Consider the following 27,714-nt stretch of genomic DNA (forward strand, 5'->3'; position numbering starts at 1 on the left):
CAATCAACATGCGGCGGGATGTAAATAATCGAGTCTGGACTAGACAATCCAGAGACTAACATCATGAGCATCGATCTACGCAGTTGGTATACAAGGTTGGTATATGTTTCAACCGTGTCAGCGAGCCAGAACACCTGATCACGCTAGTCGCCTGTTACGACAAGTATGGACTACTGAAGACTAACTCTAACCCGGATCTTCAAGGGAGTAGACAAGTGTGGATTTGGGATTAGCTTCGATAAACAGCAAACTGCATTTTGGGACAGTTTAGTCATGGAACAGGCGTACGACTTCAAATCAGATGGCCTGGGATTTTAGTTCCTGAACTGTGACATTAAAAAGATCACAGAACTTCAATATCATATAATGTCTATAATCATCATTGTATTCCTTGCAGATGGATGTGTTGTGTGTAAAACATTAGGACACAAGTACGAAGAAGAATACAAGAAAGGTCCACGCCACGCAAAGATACAACTCCATGCAGAATACAACATCATCCGGGGAAAGAAAAGCAAAGAGAAGTCATCAGTCTTGGAGAAAGTAGCAAAAGCAGCATCAGCGTTACGGAACAGTGGCGGGGGAGTGTTGCTAGTTCACTTAGAGGGGACATCACCAGAAGATAGATGTCTCGAGTTCTTTGATGAATTTGTAGGTAGGACTTTCACAAACTTACTGGAAGGCGGCGAACTGTATACTGATTCATATGAAAGATACTTTCTTAGTGATCAACCGGAATTCAAGGACGCGTGTGACTTTGTTGTTGTTAAAGTTAACAAAACAGCAGGTTTAGCTACAGTTGATTTCAACACCAAGGCAAACAATGACTGTGAGAACCTAGATATAAATTCACTGATCCTATCTGAAGTATTGGGTAAAGAAGAAACAAAGGAAAAGAACCAAGCGTCTCTCAGGAATCTGCCCCAAAATGTGAACACGTTTCATGAGGATCGACATATACAGTTGAAAGCGTTTAAAGACAACACGGAAGAGATAAAGCGTAAACAAGCTGACGTTGCAAAGCTGACTGATCATATCTGGCACAATCTTAAACTGAAAGATAACATCACTTCTATGTCAAAGCTGATTCAAGGTGGGTCATACTACCTGGGAGTTAACGAAAAGAAAGTTGTCACACAGAGAGGTTATCAAACAAAAGTTGCAGAAGTTGTTGGTTTCAAACTACATGTGAGTCAGGCATCCTTGATCGAGAATATCTACAAGAAGGTTGAGACTGATCTGTGTGTTCTGACCAGGAAGGGAGGGTTCACAAACGCTCCTAGAGACCTGATAAACATAGCATTCCACCCTGTCCCACAGTCCGAGTTGTACGTTTTGGAAATAGCCATTCGATATTGCGACGGTGTTGTTTTCTATGACAGACAAGGACCAAGGTCGTACATTCTTGATGAAAAAGACCACATTGTTCGAAGGATGAGAAGTTGTGATTGGCTTAAAAATTCGGACATTCTCACTACAACGTCTCTTAAACCTCAGTTACAGACAACAGACCAGTTCCCTGACACTATCTAACTCTTCTGAACATCATCTCACATAGACACGCGTTCTAATAGTTAACTTTCATATGCGAGTTGGAGCAGGATACCATCAACCCTTTGCTCCTTGTGTATCGTCACTGTATAATAGTGATTCATAGCACATACCCGTGCGATAGTCGGAATCGTGGAATTGATTTGCGCTCTGCAATGATTTGTCACAACTATGGAATAAATTCGGTAACAAGACTAAAGTTCAAGTCTAAAGTCTAAAGTCTTGGATATATCAAGACATATTTAAGAAGCACCACGATCTGTACTCAAGCAGAATCATCGACTGTAATCAAGCAGCATCAAAAGCTGCACTCAAGCAGAACCATCAGCTGTACTCAAACATTAGCAGCACCATGTACAACGGTACCTACTCCACAGACAGCAGCAACGAATGCGACAACAGCAGTGGCACCTCAGTCGGGTCCAGTCCATACCAGTCTGATGAGGATGCCATGACGTTCGTTATGGTAGGGGAATCCGTCGACACAGGTAAGAATATCTACTGTGTGATTCTATGTTTGAATATAACCAAATGCATATATGTTTCCTGTTGTTAATGGACAGGGCAAATGAAATCTTCTGATTTAGAGAACACAAACTTTACAGTTGCATAAGAATGCAAACAATGCAATATATGTGTGTATGTATGTGCGCGCGCGCGCGCGCGTTTGTGTGTGTGTGTGTGTGTTTGTGTGTGTGTGTGCTCGACCGCTAAAATAAAGTAATTATTTCATTTGACTGCTGTCATTATATATCACGAAAACGGTAAACATGAGGCTCGGTTCATTTCTACATTTTAATCTTGCATTACTATGCCAGTGGTATTAGTGATTAGTCAATATTCTGTAACCACTCATATGGATTTTTCAGTTCATGATGAACATTCTGTATATAATTGTTACAGCAATAGACATATTCTGTTATTGTTTCTGTGACGAAACTGACACTATTTAACTCTTCTGAACATCATCTCACATAGACACGCGTTCTAATAGTTAACTTTCATATGCGAGTTGGAGCAGGATACCATCAACCCTTTGCTCCTTGTGTATCGTCACTGTATAATAGTGATTCATAGCACATACCCGTGCGATAGTCGGAATCGTGGAATTGATTTGCGCTCTGCAATGATTTGTCACAACTATGGAATAAATTCGGTAACAAGACTAAAGTTCAAGTTTAAAGTCTAAAGTCTTGGATATATCAAGACATATTTAAGAAGCACCACGATCTGTACTCAAGCAGAATCATCGACTGTAATCAAGCAGCATCAAAAGCTGCACTCAAGCAGAACCATCAGCTGTACTCAAACATTAGCAGCACCATGTACAACGGTACCTACTCCACAGACAGCAGCAACGAATCCGACAACAGCAGTGGCACCTCAGTCGGGCCCAGTCCATACCAGTCTGATGAGGATGCCAGGGCAAATTAAATCTTCTGATTTAGAGAACACAAACTTTACAGTTGCATAAGAATGCAAACAATGCAATATATATATATATATATATATATATATATATATATATATATGTGTGTGTGTGTGTGTGTGTGTGTGTGTGTGTGTGTGTGTGTGTGTGTGTGTGTGTGTGTGTGTGTGTGTGTGTGTGTGTGTATAAATAAAGTAATTATTTCATTTGACTGCTGTCATTATATGTCACGAAAACGGTAAACACGAGGTTCGGTTCATTTCTACACTTTAATCCTGCATTACCATGCCAGTAGTATTAGTGATTAGTCGATATTCTGTAACCACTCATATGGATTTTTCAGTTCGTGATGAACATTCTGTATATAATTGTTACAGCAATAGACATATTCTGTTATTGTTTCTGTGACGAAACTACATTGGTAGATTAAACCCTTTGACTGAAAGGCTGGAATGCATTGCTAGCAACAGTTCTAAAACTGAGACAATTTGAAGTTCGTATCCCAACCATTCAGTATGTACACATACAAAATGGTTTTACTCTACAGGTCATACGTCCTCAGCTTACTGGTGTACTAGCTGTTTCTTTCTCTGGGAATAGCGAGCTGAATGTTAACTTTGTACTTGCTTACAGACAGCCAAAATCGGTTACATGCACATGCATGCGGATGAATTAACTATAAAAATAAATTAAGATATGAAACTTTAAGGGATGATAGGTGACTTGAACGTTGTGTTAAAAGTGACATTGTGTTCCACCGGGGTAGTCTTTTTGTGGGGTCGAGATAAAAATCCTTTGATGTTTGATGTTGTGACAACAGTGTTGTTTTAAGGGATTACGGCAGCGGTATTCTACAAAATGTGAAATGTGTTCACTCAGGAAACGAAACATATCATGTGTGCAAGAGTGTGAGTGAATCTCACTCGATGACTTTGATTATGTTGCCTACTGGTGAGTTATTAAATTTCTTACATAAACTTGCATGCTATGAGAATGTTGGAGATGACAGTTTTCATCATCATTCTAGCAACTCCGTTATGGCAAATGCACAATTAGACTACAATTTTCTTCCCACCTCTCGTGGTGGAAGATACCCTTGTGCAAATGGTTATGTGTACAGTGTGAACAAGAGAAAAAGGGAAGAATGAATGTCGTGGAGATGCATTAAGAAAGATTGCAGATCAACAGTCTCCACGGTGAATGACATCATTTCGAAATTGCCTAGCGACCACAACCACGGACCTGTACACAATGAAATAAAGGTAAATTATTTCGACTGTATATCATATAATATGAAGATTGCTTTGATTAATACACATTGGTAGACTGGATAGTTAAATGTATCATTTGTGTGTGTATCAAAAGAATGATTTCGAGATATCAAAAACTGTCCGAAGATGTGTTGGATTGCTCTGGTGCCAAAAAGACACGAAAGTATAAAGACACAACATCAACTTTGATTCTACATTGGTAAAGAAATTATACGCTGCAAGGCATTCGCAATTTAGAAGAACGTTTATTTATATTGGTTTTTAATATTTAGGTAGAAGAGGTCTGGCTGGATGTCTTGGCGGGTATGGCTGACTATGCCACATGGATTGCTGGTACCATTTCGACACTGACGTTCAGCGAACGAACACCAAACTCGAGGGACGTCTGAAGAAGGTGGTAGGAAAACAGCATCCAAACCTCTTCGAGATGGCCAAGTTTCTGCCACACGAACAGGGTATAAATGAGACAAAGATGCTTCAGTACAATGCCGGCCAAAGACTGCCCACCAAAAAGAAGAAATACAGAGATTTGGAGCGACGATTGGACACAAGTTCAAGCTTGCAAGAAGCGACATGACGATGATGCAGTACTTAGACAATGTGTTACTGCAGCAATGATTGTATAAATAAAAATGACATTTTGTAGCTCGATCCTTGTTCAGTTATGTTCCTGTGAACATTTTAGCATTAACCTTGTCATTGTGAAAACACTGACTGCCGATTGTCTAGAAGTAATCGACCTAAACGCCATAACCCTCCACACCGACCAGTTTGTTTTTACACGCATACAATGGTCGGGCTTACGGGCCCTAACCGTTCCACCATACAGGTCCTTGAAATCATAGAATGTTATCAGAATGCCAGGGAAACTGAGAGACTGCGACTCCACACGAAGTTCATCTGTTTTACTGTTGGGTTGCAGACGACGCTGATTGTTCTGTAACCGTACGGCATGTTGGAAAAGAAGGTGAAGAACAGACCTCAACGGTTACATAGAGTTTGACTGAATTTGATCCAGGTAAGCTGTAAATAAAGCAAAGGATAGCATGCTTATCATGTAAATATTTGCTGCAGCAGTGGTGGGGAAAGTCTGGGTATTGAGATAAGGAGACGATAGTTGTGGAGGCTGGTCGGGGGCTGAAAGTTCTGATCCTAACCTTCGAATGATAAACATATATTCTGTGAGGAATTGACTGTTGTGACACCGATTTTATGTTAACAATGGTCGTATGTTAATGTTGTCAGAGTAGTTTCTACATCTACAGACTTTCTGACTGTATCAAGCATTATTGTAGTGCCGGTAGCAGTGAAGTCTTCAATATCTCTTCATTGTTCAGTTTGACATTGCCCTGACTGAAGACTGTCTAAGTTGTGCACGTTGTCACGATCTTCAGTTCGTGATTATCCAGGTACATGGGAATATCCTATTAAGTATTGACAAGGCAGATATATGATATACAGAATCCGAAGGCACATTAAATTCTTTTGTGTCCGTGATATACTCTGCATTAAGGCACACAAATAAATGAATTACTGTATAGAGCGATGTACTACCAACAACAAATTAGGGATTAAATGTCTGAAATATCATTTTGGGGAGTGTCCAGGTATTTCTCGTATGTCCACCGCATTTATGCGATTTTTGCTTGTTCAATAGGGGATTTCTTACATTGTCGTCACGGTAAATTCTCAACCGTAACAACAATGTAAGAAATCCCCTTGTGAACCAGCAAAACAGAACAAAGACAAGACATGTCAACACAGCGATCGGCAGATGATGTAAGTCAGGCGTTGACGGGTTTCGATTATCAAGCGTGGCAGTGATGTAAATGAGTGTGAGTGTCGTCCTCAACACGGCAACCAGCCTTCTTATAGATATTTAGCCATTTCCTGAAAGTTCGGGCACAAACGAACATCGTCAACACTGTAGAATGCCTTCGAATAAGTTTCCCGGAAGTAAACTTCGAAAACTAGGAGCAGATAAATTCCGGAAACCAGAATTGACCAGCTATTCAAACGAAATGTGACCCATCATAATTAATATTCACACACTAAATGTTGTGACCCAATAATAATTATTACTGAATTAATAACAAAAATATACAGAAAATACACACTCGTAACAAAACATACAAGCTGAGCAAGCTACTGATGGGTCTCTTGCGTACTCTCAAAGTCCGTATGCTTTCCCTGCCAGAGAACATGACACTATCGCCCACTGACCGGTCAGGAATGGTTGCCTTTGCAGTTGCTGACACGTCAACAACACTATGTTAACTTACACAGGTGTTGTTCATAAAATTAAACACCGGTGCTGAACTCAACGACTACAAAAAGCAAACACTATCCTCCCATTTTACCATTTCACATATATGTTGTGCACAGGGTTTTATAGCAGAATATCCGTCATCTTGGTTTTAAGACGTCATCGAACACCTGTGTGACCTCATTAGTCATAGACTAGTCTAGACACATGACCTCACAATGACCTTGGACAACACAAATCCACCATGGTGGTGACTCGGTTAAACACCTGGTTGACACCGACATGAGAAACGGATCCGGAGTGACTGATGCCGACTGGAGATTAATGACTGCGGACCACGTGGAATGATACATCCTGCGTGACTCACTTACTGAGGGGTTACTAACCGCATGCCCCTTGGGAGACGGATCCGGTATGACTCACACTGACTGAGGGGTTAATGACCGTGGACCCCGTGGGGTGACACATCCTTCGTGACATGATGACTGAGGGATTACTGACCTCATACCCTGATGGAAACGGATCCGGTGTGACACATGCTGACTGAGGGGTTAATGACCGCTGACCCATGTGATGACACATCCAGGGTGACATCATAGCATCACACCATGACATCACACCGTTATTATGAACCAGTCAGTATAGAGCAGCTAACGACCTCACTCCGGTGTGACTCAGGAGGATTGAGGTCAATAACTCTGGATATTACAGTGTGCATTTTCATCATCATTATCGGATTGAACGAGTGTTCTGGATTAACACTATTCTTGTGTACATGAATACAACGTCATCCCAGGTAGCATGGCAGCATTGGGCCAGCATTGGGCCACTGCTGTAAAAAAAATTGGGCCAATGCTGGCATTCAGCATTGGGCCAATGCTGATTATCAACGTTGGCCCAGCATTGGCCCAATGATGGCAGGCCAATATGTAGCCAATACTGGCCCATCATTGGCTCAATGATGGCGTGCCAGCCTGTAGCCAATACTGTGCCCTCCTTTTGCCAGTCATATCATCCTGGCTTTTTAATCTATATATATGATTCTTCATTGACTAATGCCAAGAAATCGTATCTTGGTTTTCTCTGCCATCCATCCCTTGTGATTGTGACAATCAGCATTTGTAAAGATACTGTAAAACACTTTAAAACACTGTATTTACCAACTGTAAGTTAAATTCTAAGGTTTCTTAACAAGAATGTTTAAGAAAAGATGTTTAATTAAAACGTTATGAAACGAAACATGTGTTCACATATCATTATATATCTTACAAAAAATAGAACTTTAACAAATATCTACGAATTGTCTTAAGATAAGCAATTCAATAGTACTAAAATGTGTGTATGTCATAAATAGTTGAATCTAAGCGGTTGAAAACAGAAAACAAAATAATTAAATGTATCTTCTTAACTTTAATTCTCTCTTTTATAATAATATGTAATGACATGAGATTCTATGCATCATCAAAAATCATGCTTCATTAGTTTTCAGTGAAAATGTACAGCTCTCAAAACTGTATTACCATTAGACTTGCAGTGCAGTGATGCCACAGCATTGTGACGTCATAAAGTTCATTGACAGGGCACTGTACAAAGTCTACTGTCAAAACGATATCTCCAGGAGCTGACACACGATCTCATACAAGCGATATCTCTGTGGAACACAGTTTTTGATGATGGAGTTGTTTATTGTACGTTTGTTGCAGTTTTATGAGGCTTTCCAGTTCGCAATCAGACGCCATTGTGCACACTGGGTTCTTCCGTCCTGCTTCTGAAATGGAAATTGAAATTGGACGTAAAAGTACATAAAACTGCTGTATCAATAATTCCCTAATTTCATTAAACATTTCAATGTATATTATTGTGTATTGTCATATATAAAGTCACAAGTTTGACAATTCTAGATTGCCTTACCTCTGAAGCTCCTTTCAATTTTGATTAATATTTAACTATATCAAGTTTGTATGTTTCAAACACTTTCCTTTCATAATATAATTTTAAATTTTAACAATCCCAGTCAGTCAAGTATGCAATTGTTACCAAATGTGGTATTGATCGAAAAGCATATGTATTTCTGATTACAGAAAACAGTGACAAGTATAGTGCTGAAATGAAATGCTGCTGTAAATCGTGAGGATGGCCATGTTTAACTCAGTGGCACTTACGTATCAAATTACAACCATTTCCAAATAACCCATTTATCCTTTAGTAACATGTTTGCATATATTTTAAAACTGTGAAAACATGGTAGACTATACCTTTCTTTAATGATCCTGGTATATCACGTGGAAAATGGACTTGAACTCTGTAAATCCTCGGACAAGTGCAAGAGTGAACACTGGTGTAAGATACCGCTCTAAGGAGAAATTCTTCAGTTGACAGTCTGCAGCAAATGCCTGTTTCAAATGTTTCCATTGTTTGTAGTTTCTATTAAATTATAATTAAACTATAAACTTTTATCTTTCGCAAAAACACTTGTGCACTGATTGTGTGAAACTTGACATGGGCTTTTTAGATATATTTGTAAGTTAATCTTCAAGTTTCACAACAAAAAGTAGCTCCGGGCAGATGAACTGATAAAGAGGTTAAATTTAGAACACATGGGTCAGTGCTGGGAATCTGCTGGTACCATCTGGTGGCTGAGAGACAGTGGCTCCCCGGCGGTGGCCCAGTGCTGTGCCAATGCCGTGAGCCCCGTTGCCGGCACAAGCGTAACTCGCGGCAGTAATACAGCATTGGGCCAATGCTGTCATGCTACCTGGGATGTGTGTAGTGTGTAGTGTGTAGTGTGTAGATGTACATGCAGATATGAACTCACAATACTTTATTATTCACAACATGATATACAACACACAATAGCCTGCACACTATCTAACACCAACAAACAAAATTATTCACACAATACATTCATAGGATTGCAAATACAGTATACAGAAATCAGAAGACAGAATGATCCATAACAAATTCCACACCTACTGTTGTTTAAACGGTCATGAAACCGGCAGCACTAACAGTGAGCCATCTGCACAACACCCTAGGCGAACAAAACCCATTAAACTAGCACCAAACCTAAAACCGGAACTGTGAAATCGGTTCTGTCAAACCGGTTCTATCAAACGGTCATGAACCGGCAGCACTAGCAGTGAGCCGTCTGCGAAAAACCCCATTAAACTGGCACCAAATCTAAAACCGGAACTGTCAAATCGGTTCGGTCAAACCGGTTCCCAAACGGGTCAGACAGAAAATGGCTATTGGCATAAAACGACTTTGAAGACCAAAACGGCTAAAACACAAATTGGCATTTATGTTAGCTAGATAACCTGTCGCAGTCAGTTGAGTGAGTAGAGTAGTGGGTAGTTGAGTAGAAAATTGTGTTACCGGTTATTGCATAAAAGTCGGATATCGTAAAAATACCAAACCCGCTACCAGTATCCCAAGTTTTGGTTATTTAAAAAAACATGACAACCCTTTACAAGTTGACAAAGTGTCACTGAAATAGGGATTACTTTTATAGGCTTTTGTCAAACTGTCATGTTTTCTTTCTTGAATATATTGTTAGGCAAAACCATATAATTGCTTCAAATGAATAATTAGAGCATAAAAATCTGAAAATATGATCAATCAGAGGCAAACCTTTGATGTGGAAACAATGTGTAACACCACACCTCCATAGAGTCGATTATAACGGCATCCCCCTGCCGTTATTGTTCTGATTTCTCTATTGATAACAGAAAGAAAATTGAATATAAAACATAGTGCAGTCACGAAATGCATTGACACGAACTAGTCTAGGCATCGTTTTTCAGCCCTACCTAGTCTCTTCGTAATCCCACCCATTTGAGGGTTCTTGTCCAACTAATCTGACGTCCTCCCACTCGCTTTTGTATGTTTGATAAGAAACTGCGTTGGGGGCATTGTTTGACTGGATTGGTGATTGTGAATTTCCGTATAGATGTGCAATGTTTGGCTTCTGTGTAAACGTGCATCACAAAAGATTGGTTGACGTCATACATGTTATTATTCTTTTATGTTTCAGGTATCATTACCAGTCTTCAGGATGAAAATACCCGACTGAGGAAGGTGACTGTTGATCTGTAATACAATGTAGACGTGTAGTGTGTGTGTGTGTGTGTGTGGATGCTTATACTAGCAGTTTTACAGCATCTCATTTGTATGTGTGTGTGTGTGTGCGTGTGTGTGAATGCTTATACCAGCAGATTTACAGCTTCCCAAAACATGTTTGTGTGGATGCTTGTACTAGCAGATTTACAGCATCTAAAACATGTTTGTGTGGATGCTTATACTAGCAGATTTACAGCATCCCAAAACATGTTTGTGTGGATGCTTGTACTAGCAGATTTACAGCATCTCAAAACATGTTTGTTTGGATGCTTATACTAGCAGATTTACAGCATCTCAAAGCATGTTTGTGGGGATGCTTGTACTAGCAGATTTACAGCATCTCAAAACAGTTTGTGTGGACGCTTGTACTAGCAGATTTACAGCATCTCAAAACATGTTTGTGCGGATGCTTGTACTAGTACTATTTTCGTCCTTGCAACTGAATACTCATACATTTTACAGAATTTTTTCTATTGAAATATCATTGATTGTTTTGTATACTTGTATACCATCAGGATTCTACCTGTCAACGGCACACACTGACAACACGCAGTGTACCATAAATAGCGTCAACACCGATTCTGATACTCCCTTAGTACGGACGTTAAGATAGAGAACTGAGTCCATGATATGAAATATAAATGATGTAGCCTCATCACTTGGGGTAAACGGTTTGGCGTACCTTCTGTGTTGCATGTACCCTACTTTTGTAACAGACTGGGCTACACGACAACACAGAGTGTACATCAGACCGTATACCCCTCTCGACACTGCTACAACCTTTACGATTTATTTCTTGTTTTGTTCTATTAACACCTAACAGAGAATAGAGGATCTGGAGTCCTTCGACCGGATATCTCTTGCTACTGTGGACAGCGGGTTTGACAGTGATGTCAGCAGTCTTGCATCCTGGAGAAGCCACAAGCCTGAAATAAAGCGTGGTGACACGATGAAAGAAGGTTTGAAGAGATTCTTCACACTAGGGCGACAAACGCAGAAAGGTAAAGGGTTGTGTTAGGCTAGTTATCTGCTCTAATACGGTCTGGTGGATGTCTTTTTGTAGCAGTGTCACCCGAGCCGGTAGGCGAGTGATGACACTGCAACAGAAAGACATACATCAGATCGTATTCCCCGAGGGAGAAGCACACAACGTATTTACCTCACCGCCATGTAAAGTGTACAAAATATCATTCTATTTTATTTGAAGATAGATGAGATTGCTACTGACTATATGACATATCAGAAATAAAATGACGTCTGACAATCGACCAGATTTTTAAAAGAATTGAAACATATTCTGACAGGCTTAAAACTGTTAATTAGGCTTAAGCTGAGTATGCAAAAAACAGCTTAAATAGTCCTCTAAAACTAAATGTGTACATAGTGAATTCAAAAACAGCGAATCAAACTTCGAGCACTACATGCGTCATATTACGACGCCATACAATTGTCAGCAATGCAGCTTCTCAGCTAAGAGTTTGGCGGTAACCATGGCAGCGGCTAATATTTTTTCCAAATTGAAAAAAAAACTTGCTAAATCATCATCGACCAATTTAGTTAAAGTGTTTTACATCAGGATGAGCTAATGGCTGAATACCCCCAGATAGGTTCCAAAGATTGTAGTCACCTGGGAAAATAATCACTGAAACCGTAGTGTGACAGAACGAAGTAGTCGGGCCTAGATTTTCGAAGCTCTCTTAGCGCTAAGGTAGTGGTCGTAAGTCTCATGCATTAACATTAACTTACGACTATCTTAGCGCTAAGAGAGAGATTCGAAAATCTAGGCCAGACTACTTGCTCACAAACGATCACAATGGAAAAATAAAGTGCGTTATGCCATGTTACGGCTGCGTGAATTTCACCTCCCGCCCTTAATCACGTGACAGTCTAGTGGCTATCTTCATATAATAACCTTGACCTTATAGTAACCTTTTTAGGGTTTATATGTGGCCTAGGATAATTATAATACCTAGACTTGTTGTCGGGGAATTAGCTTGGGACCGCACACCTTCAAAATAACCAAGAGAAGCATCAGTTAGTGGCCAGTCTTTATTCGGTGCATTTCATGAGTCATCACATAAACATTAGCAAAACTTGTACAAATAATACATATGAAAGCCATGTGAATTAACAATTACACAAACTTTACTGACAAAATACCTTACAATAAACAATCGCAAGGATTACACGGAGTTGAAACCAGCGCAGCTGACAAATAAGCATAGAGACTGATGAGGTAACGTTTTAGTAAGATAAGTAATATATGTGTTATCAATAACTAAAATAATCTTCTGTTTGTGGAGGTCGTAAATGACAGGGGACACAATTGAAAGGGCGCAATATAAATACACAAATAATATACACGTCAGTGTGCTAGTTGAATCATATGACCACATTTTTACATCTAGACTATCGTGGGATACAAAACATCATATGTCGAACATCGTGTTATTGAAAGTATTCAACGTATATATAATTGGAGCTTAACAATACTGAAAACGTAGCAATATCGAGCAGCAGAATGCAACAACAAGGCTTATGCGCGCTCCCTAGTTTTGCGTGTACAGTATAGTTACGTCATGTAATACATTTGAATTAAACGCACACAATAACCATTTAGAAATACATTCACTGGTATACATTTGATTGTAAACACGCAATAAAATATGCAAGACGTGCACAATGATTTCTCTACTTCCACGAGCCCGATTATAGGTAAATGTGATTTACTAAAGTTAGATTATGCCTGACGCTACTAAATTATACTGTAAGCTATTTTGACGTAGACTACATATTTAGGGTGGTGCTACATGGTCTTACCTAACTAAAATATTCCCTGGTGTACTTAGCCTATACTGCATAGTTTAAGTGACAGTATATCGTATAAACTAACAGTATGGAGCGCAACAGAAAACATGAACTTAATTTAGGAACATACATTGAATGAAATGAACATGGCTTACCTTCAAAATAACCAAGAGAAGCATCAATTAGTGGCCAGTCTTTATTCGGTGCATTTCATGAGTGAAGTACCCCGAATAAAGGCCGTTATATATACCACCGATGCTCTCAGAGTTAGTGATATGGACGCACGTTCAACTGAGTAATCCTTAAACAATACTTACAAATGTTACTAATCTACACTGCTGCCTATCTGAATTTTGAGATTACCAGCGTAGCTTCAAAGATTTGAGAATGCAGAAATGACTAAAATTATCTAACAGTTTTCTCGGCGAGTGTGTTATCATAGCGTAATCTTTACCTTTTCTCTCTGGACATGTATTCTTAACGATTAGTACATAACGCTTATCAAGTAACTTAGTAAATAAATTAAGACGAGCGCATATCTCATTGACGGATTAATATACTTGGAACGGACCATGCCTGTAATCTTAAAGGTTAACACACAATGCTAATTATCTTATAACCTGGAAAATGATCACCAATAACAGATACAGCGTTCATTATTCTCGTTTTTGAGTAAAAATATACAAACTGGGTTGTTTAGTTCTATTCTATAAACTCAGAAATATGTATGTAAGACCGAGGAAAATATGGCGTATTTTAGAACTATGATATTCAGTATAGTAAGGGCCGTGTTTGGTGTCTGTAGAACTGCTGTCGCTACGGTTAAAATTATATTTCAATATTATGTTATATTACATCATTCTAATCCTTATTATGTGTACTTTTATTGATGTGCGGTTGGTACACTTAGCTATTACTATTATGAAAATGTTGGAATTTAAAGTGTACCAACACAGTATTGTAAGGCAGTTTGAAGTCAGTTAACTGCACTTTACGCTTGATATGTTTTCTTATGTCTATGTTTATGTGCATCATCGTAAAGAGGATGTTGTTTATGCACATATATACTTGATATATACTTTGTTATCCTGTGGCACCCTATTCGGTAATTATCTTAATTTCAAAAGCACACTTCTCGCTTGTAAAGGGTCAATACCAAAAGACCGAAGTCTCGCTAAGGCAGTTCCCCTCCGAGGTCCGCCAGCGGGCTATAAATAGGGTTAGCCAGAGGTCGATGATGACGACGACGCACTTCCACCACCATCAAATCCCCCGCCCCGTCCCCAGGCCAGGGTCCTTAAGTCAAGAGCACCGAGTTCCAGTCGCTCAGCTAGTCTGGCTTCATTCCGTGGTCGTAGGACTACAGAACATAAAAACAAAGCTGCCGCCCCAGCTGTCCCAACCACCCCAGCCAGCCTTGAGCAACCAGCAGTCGCTCCCCTCAAAACCCAAAGATCAAACTCAACTCAGCGCCCACAACACACAACCCAAGTCACAATTACGCTACTGCAAAATGTGCAACATAAACTCGTCGCATTCATTACCGCACTAGTTCTCTCTCCAACCAGCACAATAGAAACAATTCACGACTGTCTCCTCCAAAACTCACTCTACAATCTCCCATTAGCAGAATTCCAGCATAATGTTAAAACTGTCAAACTGACATGAGATACAACACACACGCCCAATCTAAACTACACATGCCTCTACTTGCACTATTACCAGTACTCACAATGCATATAATATAGTGGAATGCAAATGGCTTCATACCTAAAGCCTATGAAATTAAATCACTAATAAAACTGAATAATTTAAATCCACAAATAATAGCCATTCAAGAATCAAAAATACCAAAAAATAAACAGTTCACCATACCCAACTTCTCCACACTCAATAAACACCGCACATTAAACAATTCAAACGCCACTCGCGGTGGCCTTTCTTTATTCATACACGATTCACTCAGTTACAAAGAAATACCAATAAATACACCCCACTTAGAAACACAAGCATATGTAATCACGACAGATAATACCAGCATAACACTAGTCAATATATATCACCAAACTACAAACCCTATGGACGAAACTGACCTTGAAACCCTTGCCAAACACATCTCTAAAAATACAATCTTCCTATGAGATCTAAACGCACATCACCATAGCTGGTCCACCAGAAACCACTCAGACAATTTTGGACATTTGCTATACCAATGGACACAACAAAACGATCTAATAATCCTAAATGACAAGTCTGCCACCAGGTACAGCCAACAAGAAAATCAAAACTCACTAACGGCAATAGACTTAACCATCACTACCCCCAATCTGGCATGTAAATCAACTTGGGAAGTATTCGATGATCCCTGGGGAAGCGACCAGTTCCCCATTTCAATAAATATCAACATTGGTCCCAATTGTACAGCTGAACAAACTCACCAAGTCCCAAAATTCAACTACACTAAAGCAGATTGGAGAAAATATCATACCTTAATCAACCAAATTGACCACTCACAAACTACCAGCTCAGATCCTGAAACCTTTTCTAACAATTTCACTGAACAAAATATTACCATAGCTACCAAGTGCTTTCCAAAAACAAATCCCAACCCCCAACGCAACAGGGTTCCCAGGTGGACTCCAGAAATCAAACAGGCAAGAAGACAAAGAACACGAGCATTCAGACGCGTAAAAAATCACCCTGCCGAACTTCCCCAAGCAAGACAACTCCGAAATAGCACACATATGCTTATCAAAAACACAAAAAAGGAACACTGGGACAAATTCTGCAGCACCCTAAACACGACCAAAAATAACTCTAAAGTCAAACAAACAAATTAAAGGTAATAAACGGAACCAAAAAATCTACACACATCCATAAAATACATGACTATACTGATAATAAGTTAAAAGCACAAACATTAGCCCAGCATTATCAAAACATAAGCAGTAACACCAATCATCCCGCTTCACTCCAACAGAAAATACTCGCCACACCAGCTTACACACGCTCTCCAAAGTAAGCCAACATCGTCTGCTCCAGGAGGAGATGACATAACTTACATACTGCTGAAACAGCTCACCCCACACGGCAAAACGCTATTGCTAAAACTGCTTAACACAATCTGGTCCACGTCACAAATCCCTTCTACGTGGAAACAAGCCCTTGTCATTCCAATAAGGAAACCACACAAACCACCCCAGAACCCAGAATAATACAGAACCATATCACTGACATCAAATATATGCAAAATCATGGAAACAATAATTAAGAAAAGACTCCAACATCACATAAACACAAACAACCTCATACAGGCAGACCAAAGCGGGTTCACGCCCAACAGAACAACCCTAGATCACATCATCGAATAGAGCACGACATCAGAGTAGCCCAGGTAAGCAAGCACTATCTTTTGGCCATATTCATTGACTTCTCCAAAGCTTTTGACATGATTTGGAATGGCGGGCTCATAACGAAACTGAAACAAAAAAATATATACGGACGTTTGCTAAACTTTATACACAGCTTTCTCAATAACCGCACAATAACTGTAAAAGTAACAATGCACTCTCAGACCCGCATCACATCCAAAACGGTACACCTCAAGGTAGTGTCCTCTCTCCAACACTCTTTAACCTCATGATCGACGACATATTTACAGACATCCGATCAACAATCGAAATAGCCAAATTTGCAGACGACGCATCCCTCTGAACCTCACACAAGACACAGCGCAGGAACACATCCAACAAGCACTAAATGATATCAACAAATGGGCAAATACATGGGGGTTCAAAATTAACACTGACAAAACAGTAGCTTTGCTCTTCAAAACACCCTACATGCAAAACTATTCACCACCCCTAATATTAAACAACAGCCAAATAAACTACAGCATGCAAACAAAATTCCTAGGCCTAATACTAGATCAACACCTAACATATACGGAACATATCAAATACATCGTCACAAAATGCAATCAGGATCTCAACCTTGTGCGAAGCATACGAGGTACAAATTGGGGAGCAGACGAACTCACGCTACTCACTGTCTATAAAACACTGATACGACCTAAACTGGAATATGCCGCACCTGCATACGACGCACTGACACAAAAAGACATCAAGAAACTAGATTCTGTACAATACAAGGCACTAACAATCGCACTCGGCACTGCATCAGGCACTGCACTTACATCTCTCCTAAAGAGGAGAAATAGCCCTACCCCTCAAACGCCAACAAGCTGCACTCAACTACTGGGCCACTGCACACACAAACCCATTACTTAGCAATCTCATAACCACAACTGAAAACCTACCACCACGACAAAAGGTCAAGCTGATTAAGACAAAACGACGACTCCCATACACCATTAGACTAAACAACCTTCTGAAAGCCTACAAGCTTAGAAACATAAAACTCACTCCAGTCATACATGACTACACTTATCACCTCCACCTCCCCATACGGACAATGCCCCAACAAGCATCACAAAACTATCAACAAACAAACGTCAGCAAAAAATACAGGTAATGGGTTACATACATGAACACTGGCCAGACTGGACACACAGCTACACAGACGGGTCACACAACCAGGATAACCACACAGTAGCCTTCGCAACACACACACAACACAACCAGGTATATCTACAACATCAACACGCATCCCAAACAATCTATCCATATATACCGCAGAAAAAACGGCAATATATCTAGCCTTCAAAATGGCAGAAAAAACTAATCACAGCAAATTCCTAATCATCACGGACTCGCTCAGTGCAATACAATCTATTAGAAACAGAAATTTCACAAACAGGCCTAATCTGCTACATCGAATACTGCACTCAACCAACACAATGACAAACCAAAATAAACAAATCAATATAGTGTGGGTACCTTCACACATTGGGATCACTGGCAATGAAATCGTAGACAAAGCAGCCAAAGAAGCAACAAACAACTCACGCATCAAGTACCCACTAACTATCAGCAAACAAGAATACAAATCTATTGTTAAAAAATTAATAACAAGGGAAAATTTCAAGCAACTACATACTTCCCCAGCCACGTGGACGTATAAAACAATCCAAAAACAAATCACATCAGTTAGCCTCTTTAGCCACTCACGGCAGACACAGTCTGCACCAAATAGGCTATATGTTGGCGTCACAAAATGAAACCATCGCCATTCCAATGGGCTTTGCACCTCATGTCAAGTCCCACAAACCATACAACACTTACTCTACACATGCACACTCTACTCACCATATAGAATTCAGTACATCAACACGCTCGACACAAAATACACAAAAAGCATACACAGTCTCCTATCCCCCAACAACCCCCTACAAGTACAAAACGCAATCATAAATTACATCGCTAAAACAAACCTTATGAAACTACTCTAACAAACCCACCAGAAATAGCCACCGAAGCATACTACCCAAACCAAAGCCAAAAGGCAAGCTCCTAATCAATGCAATAGTATAAAAAGCACAGGCCAAAAACCTAAAGTCACTACCAAGCTGGAAAAAAGCAAACCAGTCTCAGGGCAGCAACAATTCCATGCAACATCAATCCCATAGCCACATCCTAAAACAAACCCATCACACTTCTTAGCCCTCCCCCCACATTTTATCATTTTTGGGGTCGTTTCTTTTAACTTCGCCTATATCACTATCGCTCTTCTTTTTTTTTCTTTCCATACTCCAATTAACCACCAGCATGGAGCGACCCCGAAATTAGCTCTGCTAGAAGGGGTCGTAAAAACGAAGAAACCGACCGACCGTCAGTAAGGGGAAGGGGGACCGATCGGAACCGGCAGTGGACGACTGAGGTGGCTATGGAAGGATGGACTCTCCGGGTGATTTTTGCTAAGTCGGAGTTGGGGTTAGGATTTAGGATAATCCGGTGTTGTTGAGCTTAAGATAGCTTTTAGTGAGTACTGTTTGGTTGAAAACTCGCGCCCAAATCTCCGCAGCATTTATATTTTTGTTACCCTGGTATTCCTTTATACTTTAAGGTATATCCTATAGTCCAGTCCTTCCTTGAGCTACTGCCGGTTCCCATACTTTAGCCTATTAGAAAATAGGGTGCCATATATGCTTGTTATCCATTGTAAGTAAAACTGTTTATCTATCTTAAGTATAATACAATTCTAAAACTTTTCTTGTTGTGGTTCTTATTTTATCCTTCACTATTTCGGTTAACTGGAGGCAGGTTTGCCGGTAAAACGGGTTGGTTTGCCTAAATGTATTATTATCACCTAGACTTTAATTTGTTTCGAGCCGAGTCACAGTAGAGTGACTCTGTCAGTGTAGTTGTCACCGTAACATGCCATTACTATACCGCTATACACGTGGATATGCGATACGTGATATACTCATGTTTGCGAGTAACATCAAAGTACGTCAGTCAGATGCTAATGCATAAGCAAAGAGCAGTCCTGTGTTTTTCTAACAGCTTGTGAGGGATGTGGAAAGAAAGGCAATGGTCCGTGTTATTGTATTACAAATGTGGAAGAAACACGTAATTGTGATCCACTGAAGAGGCATTAATTTCGTTTATCATCATTTTGAATTTTACCATGGTAAGACCAGCGAGCACAAGTGCACAATGGTGACCTAGATGCTTGCACCATATAGGGAGGTTTTCTATTTCCCTATAGAAAGGGTGAGTGATATGCTTTCACATATGGGGAACTTATTTATTTCATTTTTTGCTTTGCAGAAGTTGCTAAACAAGCATTACGTTTGTTTATCATCCCTTTGAATGTTACCATTGCATGAACGAACGTGGTTTTAGTTTTAGACCGCTTTCAGCAACATTCCAGCAATATCACGGTGGACGGAAACCAGAAATGGGCTTCACACATTGTAACCACGTGGAGAATCGAACGCATGTCATTGTTTTAACCACATAGCTACCCCAACGCCCGTACGAACGAGAAACACATTTGCGGAAGGATGACTGATATGCTATTTCATCGTTTGCTTTCCAGAAAAAGTTGCCCGTCCTACCTGTGAACTGCCAGTGGAAAACGACGGGGATCAGAATTCTGAGACGGCAAAGAGTTTGGCTAGACCAGGTATAGCATTTACGTCGTTAATACGTGACATTGTTTTGAGGGATAACAACTTTTTTCATTCTTCATCCAACAGATCAGAGCTGATAAACACCAAAATGAAAGACATTTAAACCGTGAATACATGAAATATCGTTGGCAGGATTTCTTTATGAAATGTTCTGAATGGGCAGATTGACTTGAGGTCTTGTGTTCCTGTATTGAGGTAGCTGTAGGGCCTCTATCATATGTATATGTATCCTCATTTGTCTGAGGGTAAACTATGTGGATACAAAGGTACTGGACTCGTTGATGTGGGGGTTTCCTTACTTTCCCAATGGTGATTGTACTCGGACAAAGTGCTATGGGTGGGAGTGGGGGTGGAGTGCGGGTTTAGGGAGTTTATGGGCTTCAGGTTGTTGATTGTATTGTCCTCTATTGCACTTTTGTTATGGGGTTTCTTTGAGGTTCTTCTTGTGCTGACTTTATTTGGGATATAAAGAACATCTGCTGGAGAAAACAAAACAACGTCACATTGCAAGACGTTGTAGTTAGGAGCCATAAGCAACTTGTTGAGCCGTTACCAACAGACAGGCAAGACATAAGACCATCCAGTAAACGGGTAGACAAAGGGATGCCACGCCAGCTGAAGACTACTTCCGGACAATACATCTGCAGAACAAATTCAACACGGCACGTCAACGGAGGCGACAGCCTTGGGACATCCCATCAGTGTGGCTGTCATCAGACGTCATCGTCACTTTCGTGGAATAGCCTTGAATCGTGAACACCATTAACGCAGGTTTAACTGGGCTCGAACTGTACATGGGTAACGCGAGAGATTTCTGTTTACAGACGACAGTCGATTCAACATGTTCCAACATGAGGTTCGACTTCATGTTTACAGACGTAGGGGTGAGCAACTGACAAACTGTGTACAACAGGTGCACCTTTTTGGCAGAAGTGGTGTCATGATACGGGGCTGGATTAAATTTTGCTGTCAGCAGAGAACACAACTTGTCATCCTTCAAGGAAGGACTGCTCAAAGGTGCAAAAACGAAGTCTTGAGCCCAGTTAGGTTACCATTTATGCGAGCGTTTTGATCTTGCAACAGGACTCTGCACGTCTGCATACTACTACGCTCGTACAAGATAACATGGACGTCAAATCATTGCCTTGGTCAGCACGATCTCAGCATATGTATCCACTAGAGCATCTCTGGAATCATCTAGATAGACAGTTGAGACAACTTCAACCTCCACCAGCAAATCGACAGTAGCTTGAACAAGTTTCTATGGCACAGAATTCCTGCTGACGTCATCAGACGACTAGCGCCAGCCGTATGGAGACGTGTTTTGGCATGTATCGATTCAACAGGTCGCCACAGACGCTACTGGAGGCTTGTACAGGTCCATAATGTGAATGATCTTTGATCTGAGATTTTAGTTTCATCCAAAGTGTCTTGTGCTTGATTCCGTGACCAGAATACTATCGATTGGACATTGGTGATCATGGCCCATGCTTGGTAAATAGTTTGCAAAATATTTCTGTCTTATATGCCTCGGTGATTTCTTTATAAGCCACAACATCAGATGATAAGATAACAAATCTCCACCATCTGACCATTCAGTTGTGGATAAAAATTTAAAAATGTCGGTGACATGTGTACACTGGATCACTGAAACTCCGATGTTACAACGCAATTGTGATAGACAGACATGTGCTGCTTGATGAGATCAAGCTGAAGGCGTAAAACATTGGTATGGTTATGGGGTAAATTTGTTCATCTGCATTGTGACGGGATATATTGCTGATTCGTATATGTAATATAAGAACATTCTGGACAGAAAGGTTACAACTGCCCTGTGAGTGTATTACGAGATGTGTCTGTATGGCAATGTAATGTGTGTGTGTGTGCGTGTGTGTGTGTGTGTGTGTGTGTGTGTGTGTGTGTGTGTGTGTGTGTATGTGTGTGTGTGTGTGTGTTAGTGTAGAGTGGACAGTATGCAAGGAATTTTGTAGCTTTAGTGTAATTTCAAAAGACAGAACACACCCCGAATAGCTCCACGCGTAATGTGTACTTGCCAGACACAAATAGGTTCTTCAGTTTAGTTGAATGTTGAATAGTATCTGTAATTGTCTCTTTCAAGATGTTTCAAATGCTGGAGTTCGAACATGATGAAAATGGGTGCAGCTGAAGTAAATAGGTTGTTGATTCAGTGTTCCTCTTTCTTATGGCATTGACATCATTCTGTTAAAGTGACAGAGACGGCTCCACGGGAGGATACAGACATCCATACTGCCTGCACTAAAGGCAACCTGGGCTGGCTTAGACGTATCTTATCTGAGAATCTGGAAAACATCAACAACCATGGGAAGGACGGACAAACACCCGTAATGATAGCAGCACGATTCGGACACAGAAGAATGGTAGACATGCTTGTGAGTAAAGGTTCTGCATTACATCTTCTTGACGATAACAAAAATAACATCCTTCATGTGGCCTGTATTGGAGGACATGTGGACATGGTGAAACATGTCCTCTCAAAGAAGGTTGCAGACATCAACAGTAGGGGTCATTACGGGAGGACACCCGTAATAATGGCAGCAGAAAAGGGACACAGAGATGTGTTTGACCCACTTGTGAGAGAAGGAGCTGATGTATCATTAGTGGATGAGAACAGAAACAACATCCTTCATGTGGCCTGTATTGGAGGACATGTGGACATTGTGAAACATGTCCTCTCAAAGAAGGTTGTAGACATCAACAGTAGAGGTCAGTACGGGAGGACACTCGTGATGATGGCAGCACGATTCGGACACAGAGACGTGTTTAACTTACTTGTGAGAGAAGGAGCTGATGTATCATTAGTAGATGAGAACAGAAACAACATCCTTCATGTGTCCTCTATTGGAGGACATGTGGACATTGTGAAGTATGTCCTCTCACTGAAGGTTGCAGACATTAACAGTAGAGGTGATTACGGGAGGACACTCGTGATGATGGCAGCAGAAAAGGGACACAGAGATGTGTTTGACTTACTTGTGAGAGAAGGAGCTGATGTATCATTAGTGGATGAGAACAGAAACAACATCCTTCATGTGGCCTGTATTGGAGGACATGTGGACATGGTGAAACATGTCCTCTCAAAGAAGGTTGCAGACATCAACAGTAGGGGTCATTACGGGAGGACACCCGTAATAATGGCAGCAGAAAAGGGACACAGAGATGTGTTTGACCCACTTGTGAGAGAAGGAGCTGATGTATCATTAGTGGATGAGAACAGAAACAACATCCTTCATGTGGCCTGTATTGGAGGACATGTGGACATTGTGAAACATGTCCTCTCTAAGAAGGTTGTAGACATCAACAGTAGAGGTCAGTACGGGAGGACACTCGTGATGATGGCAGCACGATTCGGACACAGAGACGTGTTTAACTTACTTGTGAGAGAAGGAGCTGATGTATCATTAGTAGATGAGAACAGAAACAACATCCTTCATGTGTCCTCTATTGGAGGACATGTGGACATTGTGAAGTATGTCCTCTCATTGAAGGTTGCAGACATTAACAGTAGAGGTCATTACGGGAGGACACCCGTGATGATGGCAGCAGAAAAGGGACACAGAGATGTGTTTGACTTACTTGTGAGAGAAGGAGCTGATGTATCATTAGTGGATGAGAAAATAAACAACATCCTTCATGTGTCCTGTATTGGAGGACATGTGGACATGGTGAAACATGTCCTCTCAAAGAAGGTTGCAGACATCAACAGTAGGGGTCATTACGGGAGGACACCCGTAATAATGGCAGCAGAAAAGGGACACAGAGATGTGTTTGACCCACTTGTGAGAGAAGGAGCTGATGTATCATTAGTGGATGAGAACAGAAACAACATCCTTCATGTGGCCTGTATTGGAGGACATGTGGACATTGTGAAACATGTCCTCTCAAAGAAGGTTGCAGACATCAACAGTAGAGGTCAGTACGGGAGGACACTCGTGATGATGGCAGCAGAAAAGGGACACAGAGACGTGTTTAACTTACTTGTGAGAGAAGGAGCTGATGTATCATTAGTGGATGAGAACAGAAACAACATCCTTCATGTGTCCTGTATTGGAGGACATGTGGACATTGTGAAGTATGTCCTCTCACTGAAGGTTGCAGACATCAACAGTAGAGGTCATTACGGGAGGACACCCGTGATGATGGCAGCACGATTCGGACACAGAGACGTGTTTGACTTACTTGTGAGAGAAGGAGCTGATGTATCATTAGTGGATGAGAACAGAAACAACATCCTTCATGTGGCCTGTATTGGAGGCCATGCGGACATGGTGAAGCATGTCCTCTCAAAGAAAGTTGCAGACATCAACAGTAGGGATCAGTACGGGAGGACACCCGTAATGATGGCAGCAGAAAACGGACACAGAGACGTATTTGACTTACTTGTGAGAGAAGGAGCTGATGTATCATTAGTGCATGAGAACAGAAACAACATCCTTCATGTGGCCTGTAGTGAAGGACATGTGGACATGGTGAAGAGTGTCCTCTCACAGAAAGGTACAGACATCAACAGTCAACAGTAGAGGTCAGTACGGGAGGACACTCGTGATAATGGCAGCAGAAAAGGGACACAGAGACGTGTTTAACTTACTCGTGAGAGAAGGAGTTGATGTATCATTTGAGGATGAGAACAGAAACAACATCCTTCATGTGTCCTGTATTGGAGGACATGTGGACATGGTGAAGAATGTCCTCTCACAGAAAGTTGCAGACATCAACAGTAGGGGTCATTACGGGAGGACACCCGTGATGATGGCAGCAGAAAAGGGACACAGAGACGTATTTGACTTACTTGTGAGAGAAGGAGCTGATGTATCATTAGTGGATGAGAACAGAAACAACATCCTTCATGTGGCCTGTATTGGAGGACATGTGGACATGGTGAAACATGTCCTCTCAAAGAAGGTTGCAGACATTAACAGTAGGGGTCATTACGGGAGGACAGCCGTAATAATGGCAGCAGAAAAGGGACACAGAGATGTGTTTGACCCACTTGTGAGAGAAGGAGCTGATGTATCATTAGTGGATGAGAACAGAAACAACATCCTTCATGTGGCCTGTATTGGAGGCCATGCGGACATGGTGAAGCATGTCCTCTCAAAGAAAGTTGCAGACATCAACAGTAGGGATCAGTACGGGAGGACACCCGTAATGATGGCAGCAGAAAACGGACACAGAGACGTATTTGACTTACTTGTGAGAGAAGGAGCTGATGTATCATTAGTGGATGAGAACAGAAACAACATCCTTCATGTATCCTGTATTGGAGGACATGTGGACATTGTGAAGCATGTCCTCTCACTGAAGGTTGCAGACATTAACAGTAGAGGTCAGTACGGGAAGACACCCGTGATGATGGCAGCAGAAAAGGGACACAGAGATGTGTTTGACTTACTTGTGAGAGAAGGAGCTGATGTATCATTAGTGGATGAGAACAGAAACAACATCCTTCATGTGTCCTGTATTGGAGGACATGTGGTCATTGTGAAGTATGTCGTCTCACTGAAGGTTGCAGACATTAACAGTAGAGGTCAGTACGGGAAGACACCCGTGATGATGGCAGCAGAAAAGGGACACAGAGATGTGTTTGACTTACTTGTGAGAGAAGGAGCTGATGTATCATTAGTGGATGAGAACAGAAACAACATCCTTCATGTGGCCTGTATTGGAGGCCATGCGGACATGGTGAAGCATGTCCTCTCAAAGAAAGTTGCAGACATCAACAGTAGGGATCAGTACGGGAGGACACCCGTAATGATGGCAGCAGAAAACGGACACAGAGACGTATTTGACTTACTTGTGAGAGAATGAGCTGATGTATCATTAGTGCATGAGAACAGAAACAACATCCTTCATGTGGCCTGTATTGGATGCCATGCGGACATGGTGAAGCATGTCCTCTCACAGAAAGTTGCAGACATCAACAGTAGGGATCAGTACGGGAGGACACCCGTAATAATGGCAGCAGAAAACGGACACAGAGACGTATTTGACTTACTTGTGAGAGAAGGAGCTGATGTATCATTAGTGCATGAGAACAGAAACAACATCCTTCATGTGGCCTGTAGTGAAGGACATGTGGACATGGTGAAGAGTGTCCTCTCACAGAAAGGTACAGACATCAACAGTCAACAGTAGAGGTCAGTACGGGAGGACACTCGTGATAATGGCAGCAGAAAAGGGACACAGAGACGTGTTTAACTTACTCGTGAGAGAAGGAGTTGATGTATCATTTGAGGATGAGAACAGAAACAACATCCTTCATGTGTCCTGTATTAGAGGACATGTGGACATGGTGAAGCATGTCCTCTCACGAAAGGTTGCAGACATCAACAGTAGGGGTCATTACGGGAGGGCGCCCGTGATGATGGCAGCACGATTCGGACACAGAGACGTGTTTGACTTACTTGTGAGAGAAGGAGCTGATGTATCATTAGTGGATGAGAACAGAAACAACATCCTTCATGTGGCCTGTATTGGAGGACATGTGGACATTGTGAAGCATGTCCTTTCACTGAAGGTTGCAGACATCAACAGTAGGGGTCATTACGGGAGGACACCCGTGATGATGGCGGGAGTGATGGGACACAGAGACGTCTTTGACTTACTCGTGAGAGAAGGAGCTGATATATCATTAGTAAATGATAACAAAAACAACATCCTTCATGTGTCTTGTATTGGAGGACATGTGGACATTGTGAAGGTATAAATCCAGCTAGGGCCCAATAAGATGACAAAAGTTATACAAGTCCCCATGGTCCCTAGTGTGGTGATCTCTCTTTAGTTGTTGGCAATCTCTATAACCCATATTTACATTGTATTGTCCTCTATTGTATTGTCCTCTAAACTATTTTAGATTTATTTGCTAGTCCTGAATGGATATCTGTGATATATACTAGTGGTTTTACTGTCTTCGTCAACGGGGTTTTAGTTTGTTATATTCATCATCTACAATGTCACGATAGTTCTGCAATATTGGACTCACACAATCAGAACACAGCTTACCAAAGCACATGGCGCACGCTACAACACTATCAACAGTGAGTAAACAGTCCCTGAAAATACTGACTAGGAAATTTGGTAAGTCCCACCAAACTCTAAACAGTAGTCATTGTCTGACTGGTTAAATCCGTTCAGC

General features: G+C 41.1%; 2 protein-coding genes and 1 pseudogene across 2 annotated transcripts; all 3 read left to right on the plus strand.

Annotated features, from left to right (window-relative positions):
- Positions 1-366: 366 nt before the first annotated feature.
- Positions 367-1,533, plus strand: LOC137267791 (uncharacterized). The gene has a single exon (XM_067802232.1). It carries the CDS (start codon positions 367-369, stop codon positions 1,531-1,533), a length of 1,167 nt encoding a protein of 388 aa, XP_067658333.1.
- Positions 1,534-9,114: 7,581 nt separating this feature from the next.
- LOC137267792 (ankyrin repeat domain-containing protein 50-like) lies at positions 9,115-25,099 on the plus strand. The gene is made up of 5 exons (XM_067802233.1): positions 9,115-9,238; positions 10,551-10,594; positions 11,460-11,637; positions 22,770-23,687; positions 24,090-25,099. Exons 1-5 carry the CDS (start codon positions 9,115-9,117, stop codon positions 25,097-25,099), a joined length of 2,274 nt encoding a protein of 757 aa, XP_067658334.1.
- Position 25,100: 1 nt separating this feature from the next.
- Positions 25,101-27,714, plus strand: part of LOC137267794 (uncharacterized) — a 60,648-nt pseudogene continuing 58,034 nt past the window's right edge.

The sequence above is a fragment of the Haliotis asinina genome, chromosome 16, assembly GCF_037392515.1.
Source record: "Haliotis asinina isolate JCU_RB_2024 chromosome 16, JCU_Hal_asi_v2, whole genome shotgun sequence".
Lineage (NCBI taxonomy): Eukaryota > Metazoa > Mollusca > Gastropoda > Lepetellida > Haliotidae > Haliotis > Haliotis asinina.

Excerpts from the sequence above, each read along its gene's own strand:
- LOC137267791 (XM_067802232.1), top strand. The coding sequence starts at position 367 with ATGTCTATAATCATCATTGTATTCCTTGCAGATGGATGTGTTGTGTGT.
- LOC137267792 (XM_067802233.1), top strand. The coding sequence starts at position 9,115 with ATGGGTCAGTGCTGGGAATCTGCTGGTACCATCTGGTGGCTGAGAGAC. Across the intron at positions 9,239-10,550 it reads CACAAGCGTAACTCGCGGCA|GTATCATTACCAGTCTTCAG; the intron begins GTAATACAGCAT and ends TTTATGTTTCAG. Across the intron at positions 11,638-22,769 it reads AGGGCGACAAACGCAGAAAG|TGACAGAGACGGCTCCACGG; the intron begins GTAAAGGGTTGT and ends ATTCTGTTAAAG.